The sequence below is a fragment of the Poecilia formosa genome, unplaced genomic scaffold (assembly GCF_000485575.1).
Source record: "Poecilia formosa unplaced genomic scaffold, Poecilia_formosa-5.1.2 Scaffold107, whole genome shotgun sequence".
Taxonomy (NCBI): Eukaryota; Metazoa; Chordata; class Actinopteri; order Cyprinodontiformes; family Poeciliidae; genus Poecilia; species Poecilia formosa.
In genome coordinates, this window is record NW_006800046.1 from 488,558 (window position 1) to 506,740 (window position 18,183).

An 18,183-nucleotide genomic window follows, 5' to 3' on the forward strand; every position below is an offset into this window, starting at 1 on the left:
CAGACAGAAACATAATCCAACTATTAAGCTCAGCAATGAAAAGGAAAAACAAAAATATAGTGACAAAGTGGTGTTTTATTTCAACAGGTTTTTTTCCTCCTTTAGAATTTTAATAACAAAAATAGAAGTTTTGAGTAATCTCTGAAAAGCCAGCAAGCCCTACAGAAACTGGGATGAGTAAACTTAGACAGCTCAGGTTTTGGTTTCACTGTACAGTCAAGGATCTAAAAACAGAACATCCAACTGGATAGCCTACATACATAGACAGGCTCCTAAAGGCATTCCATCAAACAGATTAACAAAAAAAAAATGATACAGCTGGAACTCCTGACTTCAATAAAAAGACAATAAAAACACAGATTTAAGCCAATATTTTAACCTAAGCTGACATTCACCTTTTGGCTGATCTTCATGGCACAACAATAAATCTCAGTAAATATTTTAGTGTTTTTTTATAATTATCATTTTGATGACCTGTATTGAAGAAAATTTCAGACATAACCCGTTTTCTAAAATTGCTACAAAAAAGAAAAACAAAAAAAAGGCTGTAACTGAAAGGATTTTGTTGTAACATGCAGCAGTAAATGGTACTGGGGCAATAAAAAGAGGAGGGAGGGTTGGGTGCAGGGAAAGCAACTCAAACTTCTTCATTTCAAGCCAGTTTCAAACAAGGACTGACCAACTGCTGTTAAGGAAAATGAGAAGAATAGGGAGGGAAAGGGAAGGTTGGGGAAGCCTGAAAAACTAAGATGTATTGGCAAAATCATGAATTTTGACATTCTTGACCAGATAATAAAGAACAGGGGCTTTGACCAAAGCGGTTCTAGCAATTAACAATGCCAATTTTATTTTAAGACAAGTTTTAATAGTTCTTGTTGGAGGTAAATTTAAAAAAATATCAAGTAACCATGAGTAAATTCCCCCTTGCAAGATCCAACAGAAATCCCTTGAGACCTCAGGATAGTAAAACGGAAACCAGCCAGAAAACGGCCGTCCAGATAGCTCTGTCACTCAGAAGCTGATGTGCAAACCACAAATCGAAAAAAAAAAAACAAAAGCAAAAAATAAAAAAAAAACAAATCCAACTCCTCTAATCCAGCATGACCAACTCAGTGTTTTTCCCCACTTTATGTAGTTCTCCTTCAGTTCAAGTGTTCATGTGAAGGCGACGGTCGATTCCGGCTCTCAGGAGCGTTTGAGCTGCGCCAACCGCTGCAGCAGCTGCAGCTGCCTGGCCTTCAGCTGCTTCCTCTCCTGAGTCTTCTGTTTCTCGGCGGTGTGGAGCTGCTGCAGGTACTCCGTAGCTCGGGTCAAGATGGCCACCTTGGGGGTCTTGGCACAGTCCGCCAACCCCGGGATCTCGTCCCGTAGCAAGAGGAAGCGGGAGCGCAGGTCATTGCGCCGCTTCCGCTCCAGGAAGTTGTGCGCCTTGCGCTTGTCCGTGTCCTCGCAGTCTGAGGACAGGGGGCTCGACATGTGGGAACGGGGCTTCGACGGCAAGCTCTGGTGGGATGACGACGAGGAGGAGGAGCTGGGTGGAGACGAAGGCGACGAGGACGAGGTAGGAGAGGACGCGCTAAGGTTGGGGGACTCTGATCTCACCCCGGCCGCAGTGGAGTGAGACCTTCTCCTGTCCAAGTTCAGAGGCGCATGGCCGGGCCGGGGCTGGTTGTGGAGAGAGTTCCTGTGAGGCTGGGTCGCGGGAGCGGGGACTCCCTGTCGGACCTTCTTCCGGGCGGGCTCAGGGTCCGCGGGGAGTGTGTCCGGGGAGGGCGCGGCGTAGTTGTGCTGCTGCTGATGGATGGAGATGTGGAAACGCTTGGTGCCGGGGTCGTGGGGGTCTGCTCGCACCGTGATGGTCACCGGTTTGCGGGTGGTGACCAGTCGACGGGGTTTATGCTGCTGCTGCTGCTGATTGTGGTCCACCGTCACCACGTCAATCTCCTCCTCATCATCATCGTTTTCGTCTTCGTCATCTGAAAAGTGAATATGGTAAGTGTTAAGGGTAATACTTTATTTGAAGGGTTGTGCATAAGACTGACATAACACCTGTCATGAACATAAAGAAGTCTTTATGAATGTTTGACAGTCGTCATGAAGTGTCATTCGGTAAATAATGATACTTTTAATGCAAAGTTGCTCTAAAAGTTGCTTTGAAAGACCATTAAAAGTGCCAACGTTGCATGATTTTGTAAATTACGATAATTTAATGCAACGTTGGCACTTTTAATGGACTTTCAACGCAACTTTTAGAGCAACTTTGCATTAAAAGTGTCATTATTTACCGAATGACACTTCATGACAACCGTCAAACATTCATAAAGACTCGTTCATGTTTACAACAGTGTCATGTCAGTCTTATCCACACCCCTTCAAATAAAGTGTTACCGTGTTAAATACATGCATAGCGCTTTATCAAGCAGGCAACTCTTGCTCAAGAATGCAATGACATTGGCGGATGTAGCGGGAATCGAACAGCCAAACCATTGATTGTCCTACCACCACTGCCACCATCATCACAACAGGGATACACAAATGTGATCAGACAAAAGAGCAACACCAAATAAAGGAAGAAAATCCACCGCATTCTCTCTGGACGGCATCATCCAGTTAGCCTTTACTGTAAAAATTAAACAAAATCCCTGGAAACTATGACATGCATCATGACACACACACTTGCAGAGAACAGACACACACTCTGAGCCAGCAGTTCTCCTTTAAACCAGCCCCCTCAGTAGGAATTCCCTCGCTTCATTCATGTGTTGAGAGTGAGGACGAGGTAGGAAGGAGAGACATGGGGGGAGTTTTAAGCTTGTTAAAACAAGCTGGCCAATGTTCAACTAGGCATGGCTTGAGAAAAAGTTTCCCACAATGTTTCCTCGAGTGGAAAGAAAACATTAAATTCTTATCAACTCGATTCTCACAAACTTATTCTCATGAGAATCAATCTCCCCCCAAAAAAAAGAAGAAAAAAAAAAGGGTTAAGATCTGTTTTTCCCCCCCTTCAGAGAAACCCTGCAATGGACCCCTCCCTACTTCTGCCCATCCACCTTCGCGAAGCAGATAAGATTCTGCAGAATGTGGCGAGACACACCTCCAGCTTCCTCCAGGGGAATTCCACGGGTCGAGCCGACCTCCTAAAAGGCTAATCCTACTCTATTCAAGGCCCCGGCTGGCTTGGATCACACACGCAGACAATTGTAGCTGCAGCCTGTTGGAGCAGAGGAATGCAGCAACAGGCTCCCTTTGTGACATTCCACACACCATTACGCGCAGTCCAGACCCCAACAGATCACATGGCAGCCTGCATACCAAACCCAGTCATATGGGCTCCAACCGGGGGTAGGAGGGGATCTTTGGGAAGAAGCGAGGTTTGAATGAAGCCGGGTCACTTCTCAGCATCGACAGGGTTTTAGAAGTTTTGATTTAAAAATGACTGATGTTTTTTTGTTATACCATCACAGAGTAATTGCTGGAGGGCGTCTTAAATTGCATGGAGTGCAGAAACTGCCGGTCAGCTGGCTAAGCTACTTCTACACTTCTCCCCTTGCTTACAAGATGGACGAGTTGGCTTGTTTGGCAACGTTTACGATAAACGAAAGCCATTCATCACCCTTATTGTTAGCAAGTGAAGAGCTTGTGTCTCTAAACAGATTTTAATTATTCCACACAGTGAAATACTTGGAAACTACCACTAGACAAAGTGTTATAAGATGCACTGATCAACTGGATTGAGATCAGAATCGGACGATTTTTCATCAGCAGGTCAAATACTTAAAATCTGTTTTATCCCTTTACTAACTGCATCAAATCTAAGAACTTTTAGAATTTCATGTCACTATAGTGACATAAAATTATGTCACTAATTACATTAGTGACATGTAATTAGTCATTAATTACATGTCACTAATGTAATTTAGTGATAAATTACAAAATTATAGTGAATTATATTGAAATTATCTCTATAGTGATAATTATAAAAGTAAAAAAAAAGAAAAAAAAGTAAAATAAAAAAAATTATAAATGAATCGACAACTTACAAATTGACATGCTTGTTTTGGGTTAAATAAAAAAGAATTTGGGTTAAATTTTAAAAAATCTGATAAAAAAATCTGAGACCCATGTTTTGATGAATGGAAAAAAAGATGATCTTGCATTTAATTTTGCATTAAAAAGTACAAGCTTTATCAAAAACCTATAAAACAGAGTTCAGCTTTTATTATAAATCAGACCTTAAAAGATGCCAGAAATTGGTACCGGTCAGAAGCCCCATCGGTGCATCAACAAGTTATTCTTTTTTTTTAAATTAAATCTCTGTCTCAAAATAAAGACTGATACTGTGATGGTAATAATCAATGCATTATACAATTCGAGGAGTTCATGTTACAGGTTTTGTTTTAAACACTGTCAAAGTTATCTTGCATCTAGAAAGTCAAACAAGCTCACGCCAAGACACACATGGCTTTCTCTTCCCTCCTTTTTAGTAGCACAAAGTTCAACTGAAAGGCACTTGCTGTAAGAAGTCAGGAGAAAACGGAGCCAAACAGAAGTTGGGAAGATATTACTGCCATAAGTCAGAGTGGAGGAGCAGCAGGGAGAGGGAGCAGCTGGTCTGCTGGACTCCTGCCAAGCAGCAGATGTTTCAATGGGTGTGTCACTCTTGGCTTCAAGCATGTGTTGCATGCACCAAGGTGCAATGCAGTCAGGAGGAGCCCTACCAACTACTGCTGACACACAACTCTCACATCTCAGACTCAATCAACAACTTAAGCGAAATCTTTAAAAACACACAGAGCTGACGGGGGAAACATAAAATAACTACTTCTATTTGTCCCACAGTTGCTTGGTGAATAAACGAGCTACTGACCTGAGGAGTCTGTGTGCGACTCTGAACCGGACGACACCTTTCTCTTGCATCCTCCGGGAAGCGGGAAAGTGAGCACGGCAGCCGGGTCCACGCAGTCCGCAGCCAGGCCACCCGCGAACCACGTGTCGGCGAGGGCACCCTGGGCTTTCCACGGGGACAAAACGTTGCCTCCGGCGCCGAGCCGAGGACGCTCCCCTACCACTCTCTCCAGCTGCTGTCCGGCAGAGAAGCAGCTCCACATGCAGTCCTGGATGATGATGGAGCTCAGGTTGCCGAAGGAGTCGCCGCTGGTCGCGAGCTTGTAGGGCAGCTCCTGCGCGTGCTGCTGCTGCTGCTGCTGCTGCTGCTGATTATGCTCGTCGTCCTGCCCCAGGAACTGAGAAACCCACTCCAGCTTGTCCCCGAGAGAGGGACAGAGCAGCCCGACCTGGCCCGACCCTTCCGCGGGCAGCCGCATGGGGGACATGGGCGGGGTCGGAACCAGCTCGAATTTCTTCCATATGTCCTCGCTGGGCGCCGTGGACATGAAGAAGTCCTCGTCCGGATCGTGGTCGTCGTAAAAGTAGTGCTGGTAGTGGTCCATTTCCCAGTTTTCATAACGAGGCGCGGCGGAGCTAATGCCCGGCATTGGAGGCAGACAGGCGGGGTGAGGTGAGGGGGGCTAGAGGGGGCGTGAATCACTCCGTGGTGCCTGTCTGAGGAGATACACAGGCGGAATCAGAGATGTGTTCATTTATACAATTACAGAAAAAATAACATTTAAAAATTAAAAATTATATACATTTTAGCTCCAAGAAACCCTTTTAAAAAAAAAAATAATTTCAGTATTAAAAATATTTTTATTTTTTCCCCTTGCACCCAGGGTAGGCAGAATGAATAAATAATAGTTTTACATTCATTATCCTATTAAAAACAAATCCGTTTGAATTAAAAAAAAAACGACTGAATTTAGGATTGATTTTGCTCAGCCTCCTCCTGGAGCATCATTTGGGTGAAAATGTGATTGAAAGTTATCAAGTTCCAACCTACAACTACAAGTTTCGCAACAGTGCCTCCGTTACATAACAGAGCTCCACCAGTTCCCTGTCACAGAGCGGCAACAGGGAGAGGGGGGTCAGTCGGTTCAGCACAAAATAGACTGATTAGGTTAGATTGAAATAGATTAAGCGGCTGGAGTAAAGGTAGGAGTCTCGGCTGCCTGCTGGAGGAAACCTGGTGAGAGCAGGCGGCCGTATGTAAAGTAGTTTATCTGGCTCCTCCTCGGCGATAATGCTTATCAAGCTCCAAGAATGCACAGCTGCGGCTGAGAAGCGCACCCATCACTTAATTAGGCAGCGCGCAGGAAGCTGCTCAAGCCTCAAACTTTAAATCACCGCCAACGGAACCGTCCGTGCACGCGCTTGTGTCGGCTGTACAAGAAGCGCACGTGCGGACCGGAACCAACTGAATAAAAGAGTTTGTTTACCTGCGGTTGCGAGAGGATGACCTGTCCGCGTCTTCACAGATCCGCTGTGCGTAAAATTAAAGAGCCCAAAAGCCCGCAGCGACGACAGCCTTCCTTCCCCTCCTTCGCCCCGTTCCGTTGGACTCCAGCTCTCCCGCTTCGAAGCGCTCAGCGTCCCGCTGTTTCCTGTCTGCTCCTGGAGGGTAGGAACCCCCTCGGCGATGGTCCGCTCGGTTCGCGCTCCCACCCCTCGAGTGGCCCGGCTGCGGTCACTTTCTTCGCAGGACTGCCGCACTAATATGATCCAGAGCGAGGGAGGAGAGGCGGCTGTTATGCACGGGAGGCGGGCCCGTAGTAAGCGGAGCCACGCCTGCTGTTTAAAGATGCAGCCCACCCAAAACACAAGGTTACATGATGCTCCTTTCATAAGCCAACAGCGCTTTTGCAATCTTTTTTTTGTTGTTGTTGAGGTCACAGTTTCAGTGGGGGAAGTCACTCTGCTGCTTCAATAAACACACATAGAATTCATTTACATAGACGCTGACAAGGGTTTTCAGCAAGTTTATACGCAAAACAGGATTACATCAGGCAAAATGGATAGAATCGAGGATTTCAGTGGCTTCAGTCTGGTATGGTTATCTTTTGGTCAAAAAATACAGCACAAAAAGATAGTTTAAGTGAAGACAAAGGCAGTTTTCAAATGTTGATTTCATTTTTAAAGGAAAAAGGGGCAACACTTCATTTGTGTGTATAAGACTGACATGAAACTGTCATAAACATTTTATAAGACCAGAAAAGAATATGAAGGCATCTTCATGAATGTTCATGACTGTTGCCATGAAGAGTTATTTGGAAAATAATGACACTTTTGGATTAAACATGTCATTATTTACCGAGTGGAGTGGCCTAATTAAATCTGGACTTAAAACCAATTTAAATACTGTGGTGACCTTAGGGGACACATGCTCAATAATATTCCAATATGACTGAATTCACGCAATTCTGCAAAGAAGAGTGGGCCAAAATTTATCCTCAGTGATGTAAAAGACCGATTAAAAGTTACCGCAAACTTCACTGGACTCCGTAGGCGATCTCTTCTTCACCAATGTCCCAGTTGGTCTGGATAATTCATTAAATGATGTCATAATTTAATTATATTTTGCATCTGATCAGGTTGTATTTGTGTAATTTTTTGGGGTAGGATTTGAGCATTTTAAATTTTGCTAAAATACATTTTAGCAAAATTATAGCCAGGTTACTTTCTCAAGACCATGACTCGTTTAACGAGAAATCATTTTCCTGAAACATGTGGCAGCCGCAGTAAATCCTACAGCGAGACCACCAGGAACGAGGCAGAAAAACGGTGTTTGTTGTGTGCTTGGTGGTCACATCCATGCAGACATATGGCTGCAGGATCTGATGTCAGCCATCAATGCCTGTAATCAATATCAAGCTTATAATGTAAAGCTCCCATCCTCTGAGAGAGAGCCAATATGGAACCAACACTCATCCTCCACTGTGTGTGTGTCTAAGGAGAGAGAGTACTTCTAAACAGCTGCACACACACACACACACACACACACACACACACACACACACACTGACAACTGCTGATGTCTGTTTTTCTTTGCCACATGAAACCGACTCCCTGTTGTCTTTCTCCAGGACGATGACTGGGACCCATCACCTCCCCTCCTGAAGACGTCCTGAAGTCTTCGTCCAACGCCCAGAAACTCTCACCTGGCCTTCCTCCCAAACCTGTCAGTTCGGTTTCAGCTTGGCCCTCATCAGAAAGACAAAAGCTGGAAAAAACAAAAGGATCTTGACCATCCGAAACTCCCATCCCCTTCCCTCCCCCAAAGAGAGATGAGACAAAGTCCCAGAAGAAACAAACTGGTGGAAAAAGAGGCACAGAGTTTCTGCTCTCGCAGCTTTTCATCTTCTTTCTTTTGCACTTTGAGATGCCTTATCTGCTCCCCTTCTTTTGAATTAATCATCAAAAGTGAGTAAGTGTGAGTGCCCGCTTGATTCAGATGCACAAAGACGCGTCTCCTCAGATAAAGAAAGTGATTAGGTTTAAGGCACAAAGGGGAGACGTGGGGGGGAGGGGGATCATTCCTTTTACACACATCCAATAACGCAATTAAATGCCGTCTTCTCATAGACAACATTTAAATGATGAATAAATGTGAACGTAATTTATTAAAAATGAAAGCAAACTGTAACACAGAGGTGTTGTGATGAGGCTCACTGTGGAGTTTACAGTCATTCCCTGTTGTCTCAGTGAGGCTTATTAGCATCACAGCCCGGTTCATGCTGGGTGCTCAAGTTTATTGAGACTCATATGTGCAGCATATAGACGGGGTGTGGAACGGCCCTCAGAGCCGCTGAGACATTATCGCTCCTGAGGTATCAATTAACTTACACATTTATATTCAAAAGCAATAAGAAGGATTATTAGTATGCTCTGAGTGGAGCAGTACAAAAAGGGAAGTACACAAGCACTGAAGGGGCTTGTTGTGTTTAATAGTTTAGATTTTTTTATTATTTTATTATTAGTTTTTATGAAACTCCTCAAGCAGCAAATGTGAGGTTAGAATGTGGATAAAGGAGAAAATAAACTGCTGCAGAAACTGATTTTGATACGAGGGATCGGGCATGTTTTTGATTTTTAACAGCGTCATCTTAATGCAGACACTGTTCTGCTTTAAATGACATTTCCTTAATGTGATGCTAGAAGACAAATATATCTTTAAGAAATTTTAATTAAACCCTTTCTATTAATTTCAAAGTGCATTTACTTTTTATTTTTCAGTTTTCTGACTGAAAATTAGCTTTTGGAGCCGACTCTTCTAACAGAAACATTACTACTATTAAGGCTAACAGCAGAGTATTTTTCTAACCAGTTAAATAAGTGACTGGCAGCTTTTTTGTTGGCAACATAGAAAAATACATAAATGAGCATTCTTGTTTTGTCTCTCTGATAGAAAACTCCCCCAACTATAATGAAATCTTTTCTTCAGAGGAATTGACCTTGTGAGGCTGATGAATAAGCACAAAACGTAATCTCAAAACACATAGACTTTCAGGCCAGCTATAGGTGTTGTTTGTGAGCATAAAGTTTCTCAGATAATATTTTTTTTTAAACTGAGGTTTTAACTTTTTGTGTTCTCTGTCAGTGTAAAAGCATCCTGATAATTTTGACTGAAAACAACACCCGCTCTCCCCGCTACATGTTTACCCGTTAGCTGCCAGCAGCAGTGACTTGCTTTTTCTGAGTGTCTGAGCCAAGTAAACCACATATCATATGACAACATTTTGACCTCCTTTCCAACCATCACGTGTGTCGTCTGAAGTTACTTTTCATGACCCTTGACAGAAATAAAGTTTGACCGTCTGTAAACACAGTCAGAGCAAGGACTGGTTTTGAATCGGGTGCCGTGCTGTTAGGTCTCCCATTTCTCCTGACTTCCTTCTTCTTCTCACAGAACAAATTGACTTATAAATCTTCAGTTTATGAACTCTCATTCAAGATTATCACTCCTCTGGGACGTTGGTTTGTGCGTTTGACTGAACTGTGCTCCCTTTAAGGACACTGGAAGTTTTGTCCTGAAGCTAAAACACAGCAGTTAAAATGTTTTACAGTTATCAGATCAAACTTGTGTAAAATTAATTCAAACGGTACATAAACGGGATAAAGATGAACAAAACAGGATAAATCAGGGGTTTGCGGGCCGTTTCATGGCTCTCTGACAGATTTTTTGCGGCCCCTGACATTCAGAGACGTACACAAGGTTGATTCAAATGAAGACTTTATTTTTTAAAATCAGGGCAACAAATGATCACAGATTAAAAAACTTTTCCCAACAGAAAATGCTGTCTACGACACAAAGTGCTTGTCTTGAAATATGCGGGCCTTTTTGTTTTCATATAACTCTACATCTACGTGGAAAGCAGACTTTGTTGCACCCAAATCTACTATAACTTACTAAAATTGTAGTGATTAAATTAGTATGGTGTTATTGGAGTTGTTCAATAAATACAGGAAGCATTTTTAGTTCAAAACTGACGTAAAATCCTATTTTTATCGCTCAGACCTGACCAAATCCAGTCTAGACCTAAATAAATTTCAAAACTTGGTTCCTTTCTTTTAACGAGGCAAAAACTTTTTTACAACAACATACTCATCCCTTTCCAACAAAAGCTGACACTACTTTATGCGTTTAATTGAAGAACTGCGGCTCAGTTTATTGTTGACAAGGAAACAAAAACTCATTTTTGATCTTGATGATTTTGGTCCCTGTGACGAAAAGTTTGTGACAGATTATGTAAATCCATAAAAACAAAAATTTCTGGGTCTGAGAAGGTAAGTAAAAGAAAAAACATATATATTTTATTGTATTCTTGTACTTGTTGAGCTCATTTACAGTTAAACTGACTTAATATAATGTTGTGGCACGTCTGTATTTGCCTGTAAAAAGATGAGGCAGAAGAAGAGCAGTAACAGTAAAGGACACAAGGGAGAAAACAGCAATTTCAAGACACCCCCATCCTCCTTCGCAGGCCACCATTCCCGTAAATCCCATCCTGCGCTCCACTTTAGCCTTCCAGACTGATCAATGAATATCCAGTCTGGGTCCCGCCCGTTTCTGTTTCTGTGGCGGACACAGGTTGTTCTCGCTGCAATACGTTGGAGCGGAGAGGAGAAGCGGCAGCTGCTGCCTACTGGATGGCGCTGACCTCCTGCTGACACGCACACGGCATGTGAGAGGATTGCCTTTCAGTCCAGATGCTCATTCCATCAAGAGCCGCAAACACACACACACACATTTTACCTTCAAGAATCGTTTTCTGGCTCTTGTTTCCTCCAAAAAGCGGAGCCTTTAGAGACCTTAGATAACCTGTTTTGACATCCGTATACGGACGAGGAGGAATGGGAAATCTGGGGCACTTAAAAAAATAATAATGATAAAGTGTAGAGCAGCACAGTAGGTCAGTCTATTGATTTGTGTCCACAGATGGAGCTTTTCCTCTTTCTTCTCACTAGTGGGTATAAAAATAAACGCAGAGTAATACAGTCATCACCAAATGTGGGTCATATTTCCTAGTGAAAATCTCAGCATTTAGATTGTAAAATGGATGAAAGAAATCAGTTACAGGTACATAGTTGAGGTCATGACTTAAAAAACCCCTAACTATTGAAGCTTGGGATTTGAATCAGGTGACTTCGGGTAGTTTAAGTAATTTTAGCTGCCCTAAGAAATAATCTGTCTGATTTAAAGTCAGATGATGATAAAAGGCTGTGTATTTCTTTATAGAGCGTATGTAAATATCTGGTTTCATCTGTTTTAGATTTTTCTGACACTTTGCCAAAAAAAGAAATCCAAATAATAAAGTTGTCTTAATTAATTTAAGTTAATTGGTGAAAGTGTGTAATGAAAGCTCTATCCTAAAAACAAAAAAACATCTCACTTACGCTTTTTGGTTTATAATTTAGACAACTAAATTCTGGATAAAAATCTTACATTTTCTCACCACATCGTATAAAAAAAAAAAAAAAAAAACTCTTTTGAAAAAGCTGTTCACCCTCCTCGCCTGTGGTGGCGCTGCACCAAGAACCACTGCATGAAACGATATAAAAACCTCTGAAGGCGACACGAGCGCGACTTCCTTCTCCACGGCACGTAAACATAAACTGGAGTGGCATCAGATTTTAGCGGTTGCAGGATTTCTCTTTTGTTGTTCGCAAAAGACCAGAAACCATTTCTCCAACTAGCGCTGGACTCACTCATTTGCTTTGGTTGTTTTTACCCAGAATGCCCCGCGATGTAGTCCGCTTCCTGCTTTCGGAGCACCCTCAGTCGACTGAAATATACGCCCTGAAATTAAAAAGTTCCAGATTTTGGAGAAAATCCTGTAATTATAGATTATTTTTTAATTTTTTTTATTTTTATTTGACTGAGGAAATGAAAGCATAAAACAGTTTCGAATCCATCTTGCTCCAGCGGGTGTTGTTTACTTGTGACTTTCTGTGTTCCTCGTGTTTCTCCCTACATAGCTACATCTGTGGAAGGGAAAAAAAAAACAGTAGCTGCGTGAAATCAATTTGGAAACTGATTGGAGTCGAACGGCAGCTGAGCTACTGATCAGAGGAAAAAGCTCAGAGGCGGCCGGAAATCCATCTGTTCTTACAGGGATACAGGATGCACTGAAAGGACTTCTAACATCTACTTCACACGTGGCCACAGCAACGTCTGAGCAGCTCTGCTTGTGACCAGAAACGCAGAAATCAATTGAGGAACATGCAGCTTCCTGGGGAGACGGCGGCGCACAGAAGAGCGAGCGGCGTTCATGAGAACAAGACGAAGGTTGGAAGGCAGGAAGAATGAATCGGAGGCCGGTTTGAAGACTGCAGGCGCTTCCAGGGAAGGGCTGGCTGAGAAAAGTTTTCCCATCAGGGGAACGATTGGTCCAGAGGGAGGAACAGGAGGGGTGGAGAGAGAGAGAGAGAGAGAGAAAGAAGGATATTTAGGGAGGTGAAGAGACTTCGCAGGAACAGACGAAGGGAAACGATGCAATTACATAACTGATATTTGGAGGCATCTCTGAGCATTTATGAAGCGTTGCCCATTGTGGTGCAGACACACACACTCACACACACACCACCACCACCAGCAGATGCAAACGCTCACACTCCGTCGGGTGTCGCTCAGCGGAAGACGACCTCGCATTTATGCATATGCAGAGAAGAACAAACAGCATCTTTACATACTCGGCTAACTTGTGTTAATAATCTTTTGGGTGACATTCTGATTTAATACAAGCAGAATAAGGCAAGACCTTTATATATGAATAATTCTGTACGACCGATGGAACAGAATAATTCATACACGCGGTTTGAGTCAATTCCTATTTCAAGCTCCCAAAATTTACCATAAAGCCCATTGCAGAAGAACACACAACCTGTTTCATATCCAACCTCAAGAATCTATAAAATCATACAAGAGAGGCTAAATTTGTAGACAAAAAAACTTTCCATTTAAGTTGCAGATAATCGGCAACATGTCAACCACCATTTTCTATCCAACACAAGACCGTAGTCATTGGCAACTGCCTTGTCAATTGTGATTGGACGACCTGCAAAGAACAAATATGCTGAAAGATTTCAGAGAAACTTGATGCCAAAGTGAACACGTTGCCAAGTGTTGTACTGCTTTACAATCAGTCTCTTATGGATTTGACATGGGATATTTTTACTAACATCATGTCTGAACTACCTGGAAACAGTTTTACTCGGCTTTCGTCGTTCCCAGTGAACAGGACTGCCTGTTGTGTTAGAAAAAGCACCAAATGCTAATCCAGAATTATACATTTCTGTGTCCTTGCAAGCCTCTTTGTGCACTGCATGAATTTTTCAGTTATGAGACATCTAATGGGAGGAACAGCCTCAGAACTGCTGACGATCTGAATGGACCGTCGGCCTTGACTTTAGAAAATTGAACAACAAAAAAAATCCAGCATTGTTTCCCCTGCACTTGATCGGTTCCATCCAGCTCCTCGAACCTCTGCCGCTCTGAGCCTTCAACTGCGAGACATACAGTTAGGTATAGACTGCTGCGAAAAGCGTCGTGCGGATCCATCAGGGACGGCACAGAGTGTACGGTACATTCTGCAGCGGCAGCCCCTGAATCTGCCGTCAGACGTCTGACACGACTGAAGTCTTCTCTCTTGACTTTTGAGCACACAAAACCCAACCTTGGGAAGCCTGCAGAACAATCTCTGCTACTGGCATTTGTGCAGACGGCGACACAATGGCGTTTTGATGGAGAGCTGCTGTCAAAACAGAGCATCTCTAGAAATGAAATTCAATAATCAAATAGCTCATTAGCAAAAAAAGAAAATGTCCAAAGGAAATTTTAAAGTATTTGGGAAAGCTGTATAATCTTAAACTGCGTGTCAGGATGGGAGGTTTTAAAGGTTACAATAGTCAAATAGCGCATCTGTCAGCAGCTCCATTGAGTTGCATGTCTTTAGTCTGCAGAAAACCCAATCCCCTCAGCATCCCTCTTCCTGTGTGCAGACAGCTGATCTATAAAATGAGCAAACTGTTGACTTGTGAAGCAAACCCCTCTGAGAATTATGACCTGAGTAAATTTTTTTTTCTTTTTCTGTCGTCTCTTTGGAGCTTTGATTTATGCTCCAAGCTTGGTTTTTGTTTCAAGCTCAAACTGTACCGCATTCATTTTTTCCCCCCCTCCAGCTGAAAATCTGCATAGCTGCTGCATAAAGTACCAAATGTTATTTTGAATTCGGCGTACCAGGTGGTGTTACATGATGGAGCAATTAGTCTCTTTAAAAAGCAGGATGCCTCCCTGACAAACAGCGATATGAAGTTTAAAGAACAGAGCGGACACATCAGGGGAAAAGTTGTGAAGATGTTTTTAGTTTTTTGTTTACAAAGAAATAATAAAACATGTAGTTTACAATTTAATGTGCTAATTTGTGTTGGTCTGTCACATAAAATCCCAATTAAAACTTTGCAGTTTGCAGCTTTAAATGAAGCAAACTCCTGATTTTATACCATTTTGTAGCATAATCAAGGAACTATGAAGCTATGAAAATGCAATATATATCAAATATAACTGGAAAGAAATTTTACTTCTTAATTTAGCGCTTTGAAATTGGGCCTCTGTCTCTTTAAAAACTCCTGCTGTTTCTGAAACTCTGCCTTCAGGAAGACATCACACCATCTATTAACCATTTAACGACATTTTTACCAGCGTTGCCCTGAGAAGTAGCTCGTCTAATGAGCTCCGCCAGATGTTTGCTAATTGCTGCCGACTAGTCTGAAGGAGCTGAGTGGGGGAGGGCTGTGAGGCTGAAGCTTGGAAACTGAAGCTCTGAGGAGGAGCTTCGTCGTTGAAGGTGGAGCTAGGTCCCTCCAGGTGTTTTGCACAGCGAACTGGTTGCCACGGGAGATTAAAGGATTTCTCAAACATGCATGAAAGAATCAAGGCAACACTCCAGGTTTGTTTTTCATGAGAGAATAACATTATAACATGATGTAATGCTAAGAAAAAAGTTACCTTTACATGATACTGCCCTTTAAATGTAATTTTATTTCTGTTTTGCTTCAAGAAATGTAACTTTTGTGGTAGAAACAGCAACTGCAGTTTAGGCACTATGCTACATTTCTAGCATGTCAAGGCAAATTTACATAAATAAATCTGGAAATACTTCAAGCTACAGGAGAAAACGGCGACATTTATGTTAGAAACAAAGAAGCCAGGTTGTGTTTGTTTAACACCATCCACAGCTTAACCAGAGGAATCCTAAACCCTGCAGCCTGGATGCCTCCTGCACTGCAGGGACATGTAACCCACGGATCACAGCCCGGAGATGAGGAGAGGCCCCGTTATTCACGTCCCCCACATACAAAGGGCCCCGCAGGGATCAAAGCCAGGGATGTGACTCTGACCAGTCAGCACTAAAAGCTGCCTGACAGAGGCATCTGTTCTGTGTTGTGTTGTTAGAAGAAGCGACTTGAAAGATGGGAGTTGTCCTTTTTTTCATCATCTTCTCTGTCACTGGGTCAGTTATAAAACACTTCCACATAAATCTTTTGGTTTGAGGTGCTACCTGCTTTCTTGATTATATCTATTACTGTCTGGACAGAGGGTATGAGAAATGAATGACTAACCGCTTAGTAAATAGTGTAGGACTTGTCAGGACAAATGTTTAAGTAAAAATGGGTAGTTGTGAAGTGACTAAATAAGAGACGTCTTTCTGATAATAGAGGAGAGAGAAGCTGCATATGTTGGTATAGATCCAATACCAAGTAAATACAGGACAAATATTACCGATATCAATACTAATATCAATGCAGCTCTAGAGGAAGAACACACAAACAGTTTAGCTTTTTTCCACCCCACCAACCTCATCTCAACAGGAAACGCTGAATGTCCATAATAACATGTCAAGGTTGAATAGAAACACAGACGACCCCAAATGAATCCAGGTTTCTCCTGGTGTGTTATAAGCCTGGTGGGCCACCAGGCTTTACTTGCTGCCCCACCAGGCTAAGCATTGTTTATTTATTATAGAGTTTTTTTTTATTCACCAGTATCAGTGTTATGAGTATTTTTTTTTAATTAACCAAAACTCCATAGCTGTCTTTACCAACCAACACATTAACAACTTAAACGAATAAAGTGACAAGTCAAGGATTAAACTATCCAAAAATGTTGGACACTTTAGGATGGCACAACTTAAGTGCAAAAAAATGATATTCATTTTAATTGTATGTTTTTTATTTTTTGGTTTTTGTAAGACTTTATATGTGTCTTCCACTTACACATAATTATGTAGCCATATTTTTACAATTTCCTGTCAGCCTTAAACGTTTTTTTAACTCAAAAACATCACAGGCTGCTGGGTGACTGCCACAGCATCCCTGCCACTCGGCTCAGCAAGTTTTCTTGGGGAAATCCTGTCAATAATAATGTCAGTTTGTGTTTGTTCAGTCATGACAGCAAATGGTCAATATTTTGAAGAGCTGCAGAGATCCAGAGCTCAGGTGGGAGAATTTATGCCATCACATAAGTGGAAAACTAAGAATCAATTCTGCGCTCTTGAGCTGTGAAAACTGTCACAATATGTTTTAAAGCGCAAGACGAAGAATCCTTTTGGAGGAGGAGATAGAGTTAAGTTATAACTCTGCAGGAGAAAACCACCAGAAATCAAACTTCAATCTGCAGGTTGGATGGTAGAATCGGATGAGAATCCAATTTCCTACCTTTGTGATGGCGTGTTATCTAAAAAAAAACTCCCCAAAACACTTTTGCAGTCATGGAGCAATAATAAAGCCCTCGGCTTAAAATACAGCTTCTTCACTCGTGATAAAAAGAAAAAAAGTGTCAGCGATGGCCCAGAAGAATTGTGGGAGTTTCTTCTCACTCGCAAGCTCTTGACGTAAAACAGTCTTCCAAATGACACACCGAGTGTTTGCCGGCCACACAAACAATCTGCTTTTGTGTGCGTGTGTGTGTGTGCGTGTGCGTGTGTGTGCGTGTGCGTGTGTGTGTGTACGTGTGCATGTGTGTGTGTTCATTCAGGCCGTTTGGGTCCTCGCTTTGCGGCCCCTTTCCAACTCAGTCGTCACTGCAGAGAAGGTAGACAATGGCTGGCATCAGCAAAGCCTCTTCCTGGTCCTCCTAAGACTCGCTGAGTAAATGTGTGTTTGTGTGGGAATGTGACTGAATCTTCTTCTTCCACTGAGAAGCTGCAGCATATGTCAGAAAGTGACCTTCTGTAAGAATTAATTCAAGTCTCTCTGTCCAATTTCTGTTTGGCCAATGTGGTTATAGGAAGCGCTCATAACACACACACACACACACACACACACACACGCACGCAAACACGCAAACACACACACAAACAACTGTAAAACATTTGGAGGTGGTTTTACTGGAAGTTGAAGATTGAGCTGCTGTCTTAAAAACTTTGGTTTTAACTTAAGACATTAATGTTCATCAAGCTGATTTAACAGCAAAAGACAAGTAGCCTATGCATTGTTTTTTAAGCTCATTTCAGAGTGTACAATAAATTTGTCCTTCGTGTTGAACAAGCAAGTGTTTCTGCATTATTTTCATTCACATTGAAATAACTTCTGACTTCAACTGAGAAGAATTTAAATTGACTGGAGCAATTTAAATTCTTCATTTTAATTTCACAATATTAACACGTACATGTTCCCTACTAACAGGCTGCTCTCTCAAAATGTCTGCTTCTAGTGCGTCTTGGTAACTTTAAGGCAAACACACCGAGTTGATTAAGTTATTGCTGATGTCGTAAACCTGCAGCTGGATGCTAA

The 18,183-nt window shown here is 42.3% G+C and overlaps 1 protein-coding gene and 1 long non-coding RNA gene across 3 annotated transcripts; one reads left to right on the forward strand and one right to left on the reverse strand.

Moving 5' to 3' along the window:
* Positions 1–348: 348 nt before the first annotated feature.
* On the reverse strand, positions 349–6,601 carry myclb (MYCL proto-oncogene, bHLH transcription factor b). 2 transcript variants are annotated; one of them, XM_016675182.1, is made up of 3 exons: positions 6,333–6,601; positions 4,868–5,553; positions 349–1,976 (listed from the first exon to the last, which is right to left on the reverse strand). In XM_016675182.1, exons 2-3 carry the CDS (start codon positions 5,493–5,495, stop codon positions 1,186–1,188), a joined length of 1,419 nt encoding a protein of 472 aa, XP_016530668.1. In that variant the 5' UTR covers positions 5,496–5,553; positions 6,333–6,601; the 3' UTR covers positions 349–1,185. The 2 variants fall into 2 exon arrangements, with proteins under 2 accessions (XP_016530668.1, XP_007559828.1); XM_007559766.2 differs by having other exon boundaries at positions 4,868–5,562.
* Positions 6,602–6,630: 29 nt separating this feature from the next.
* Positions 6,631–9,065, forward strand: LOC103143299 (uncharacterized). Its single transcript, XR_476779.2, has 2 exons — positions 6,631–6,717; positions 7,977–9,065. It is a non-coding gene; the product is annotated as an uncharacterized LOC103143299 (long non-coding RNA).
* Positions 9,066–18,183: the final 9,118 nt, after the last annotated feature.

Excerpts from the sequence above, each read along its gene's own strand:
- myclb (XM_016675182.1), bottom strand. The coding sequence starts at position 5,495 with ATGCCGGGCATTAGCTCCGCCGCGCCTCGTTATGAAAACTGGGAAATG. Across the intron at positions 1,977-4,867 it reads GTCGCACACAGACTCCTCAG|ATGACGAAGACGAAAACGAT; the intron begins GTCAGTAGCTCG and ends TTCACTTTTCAG.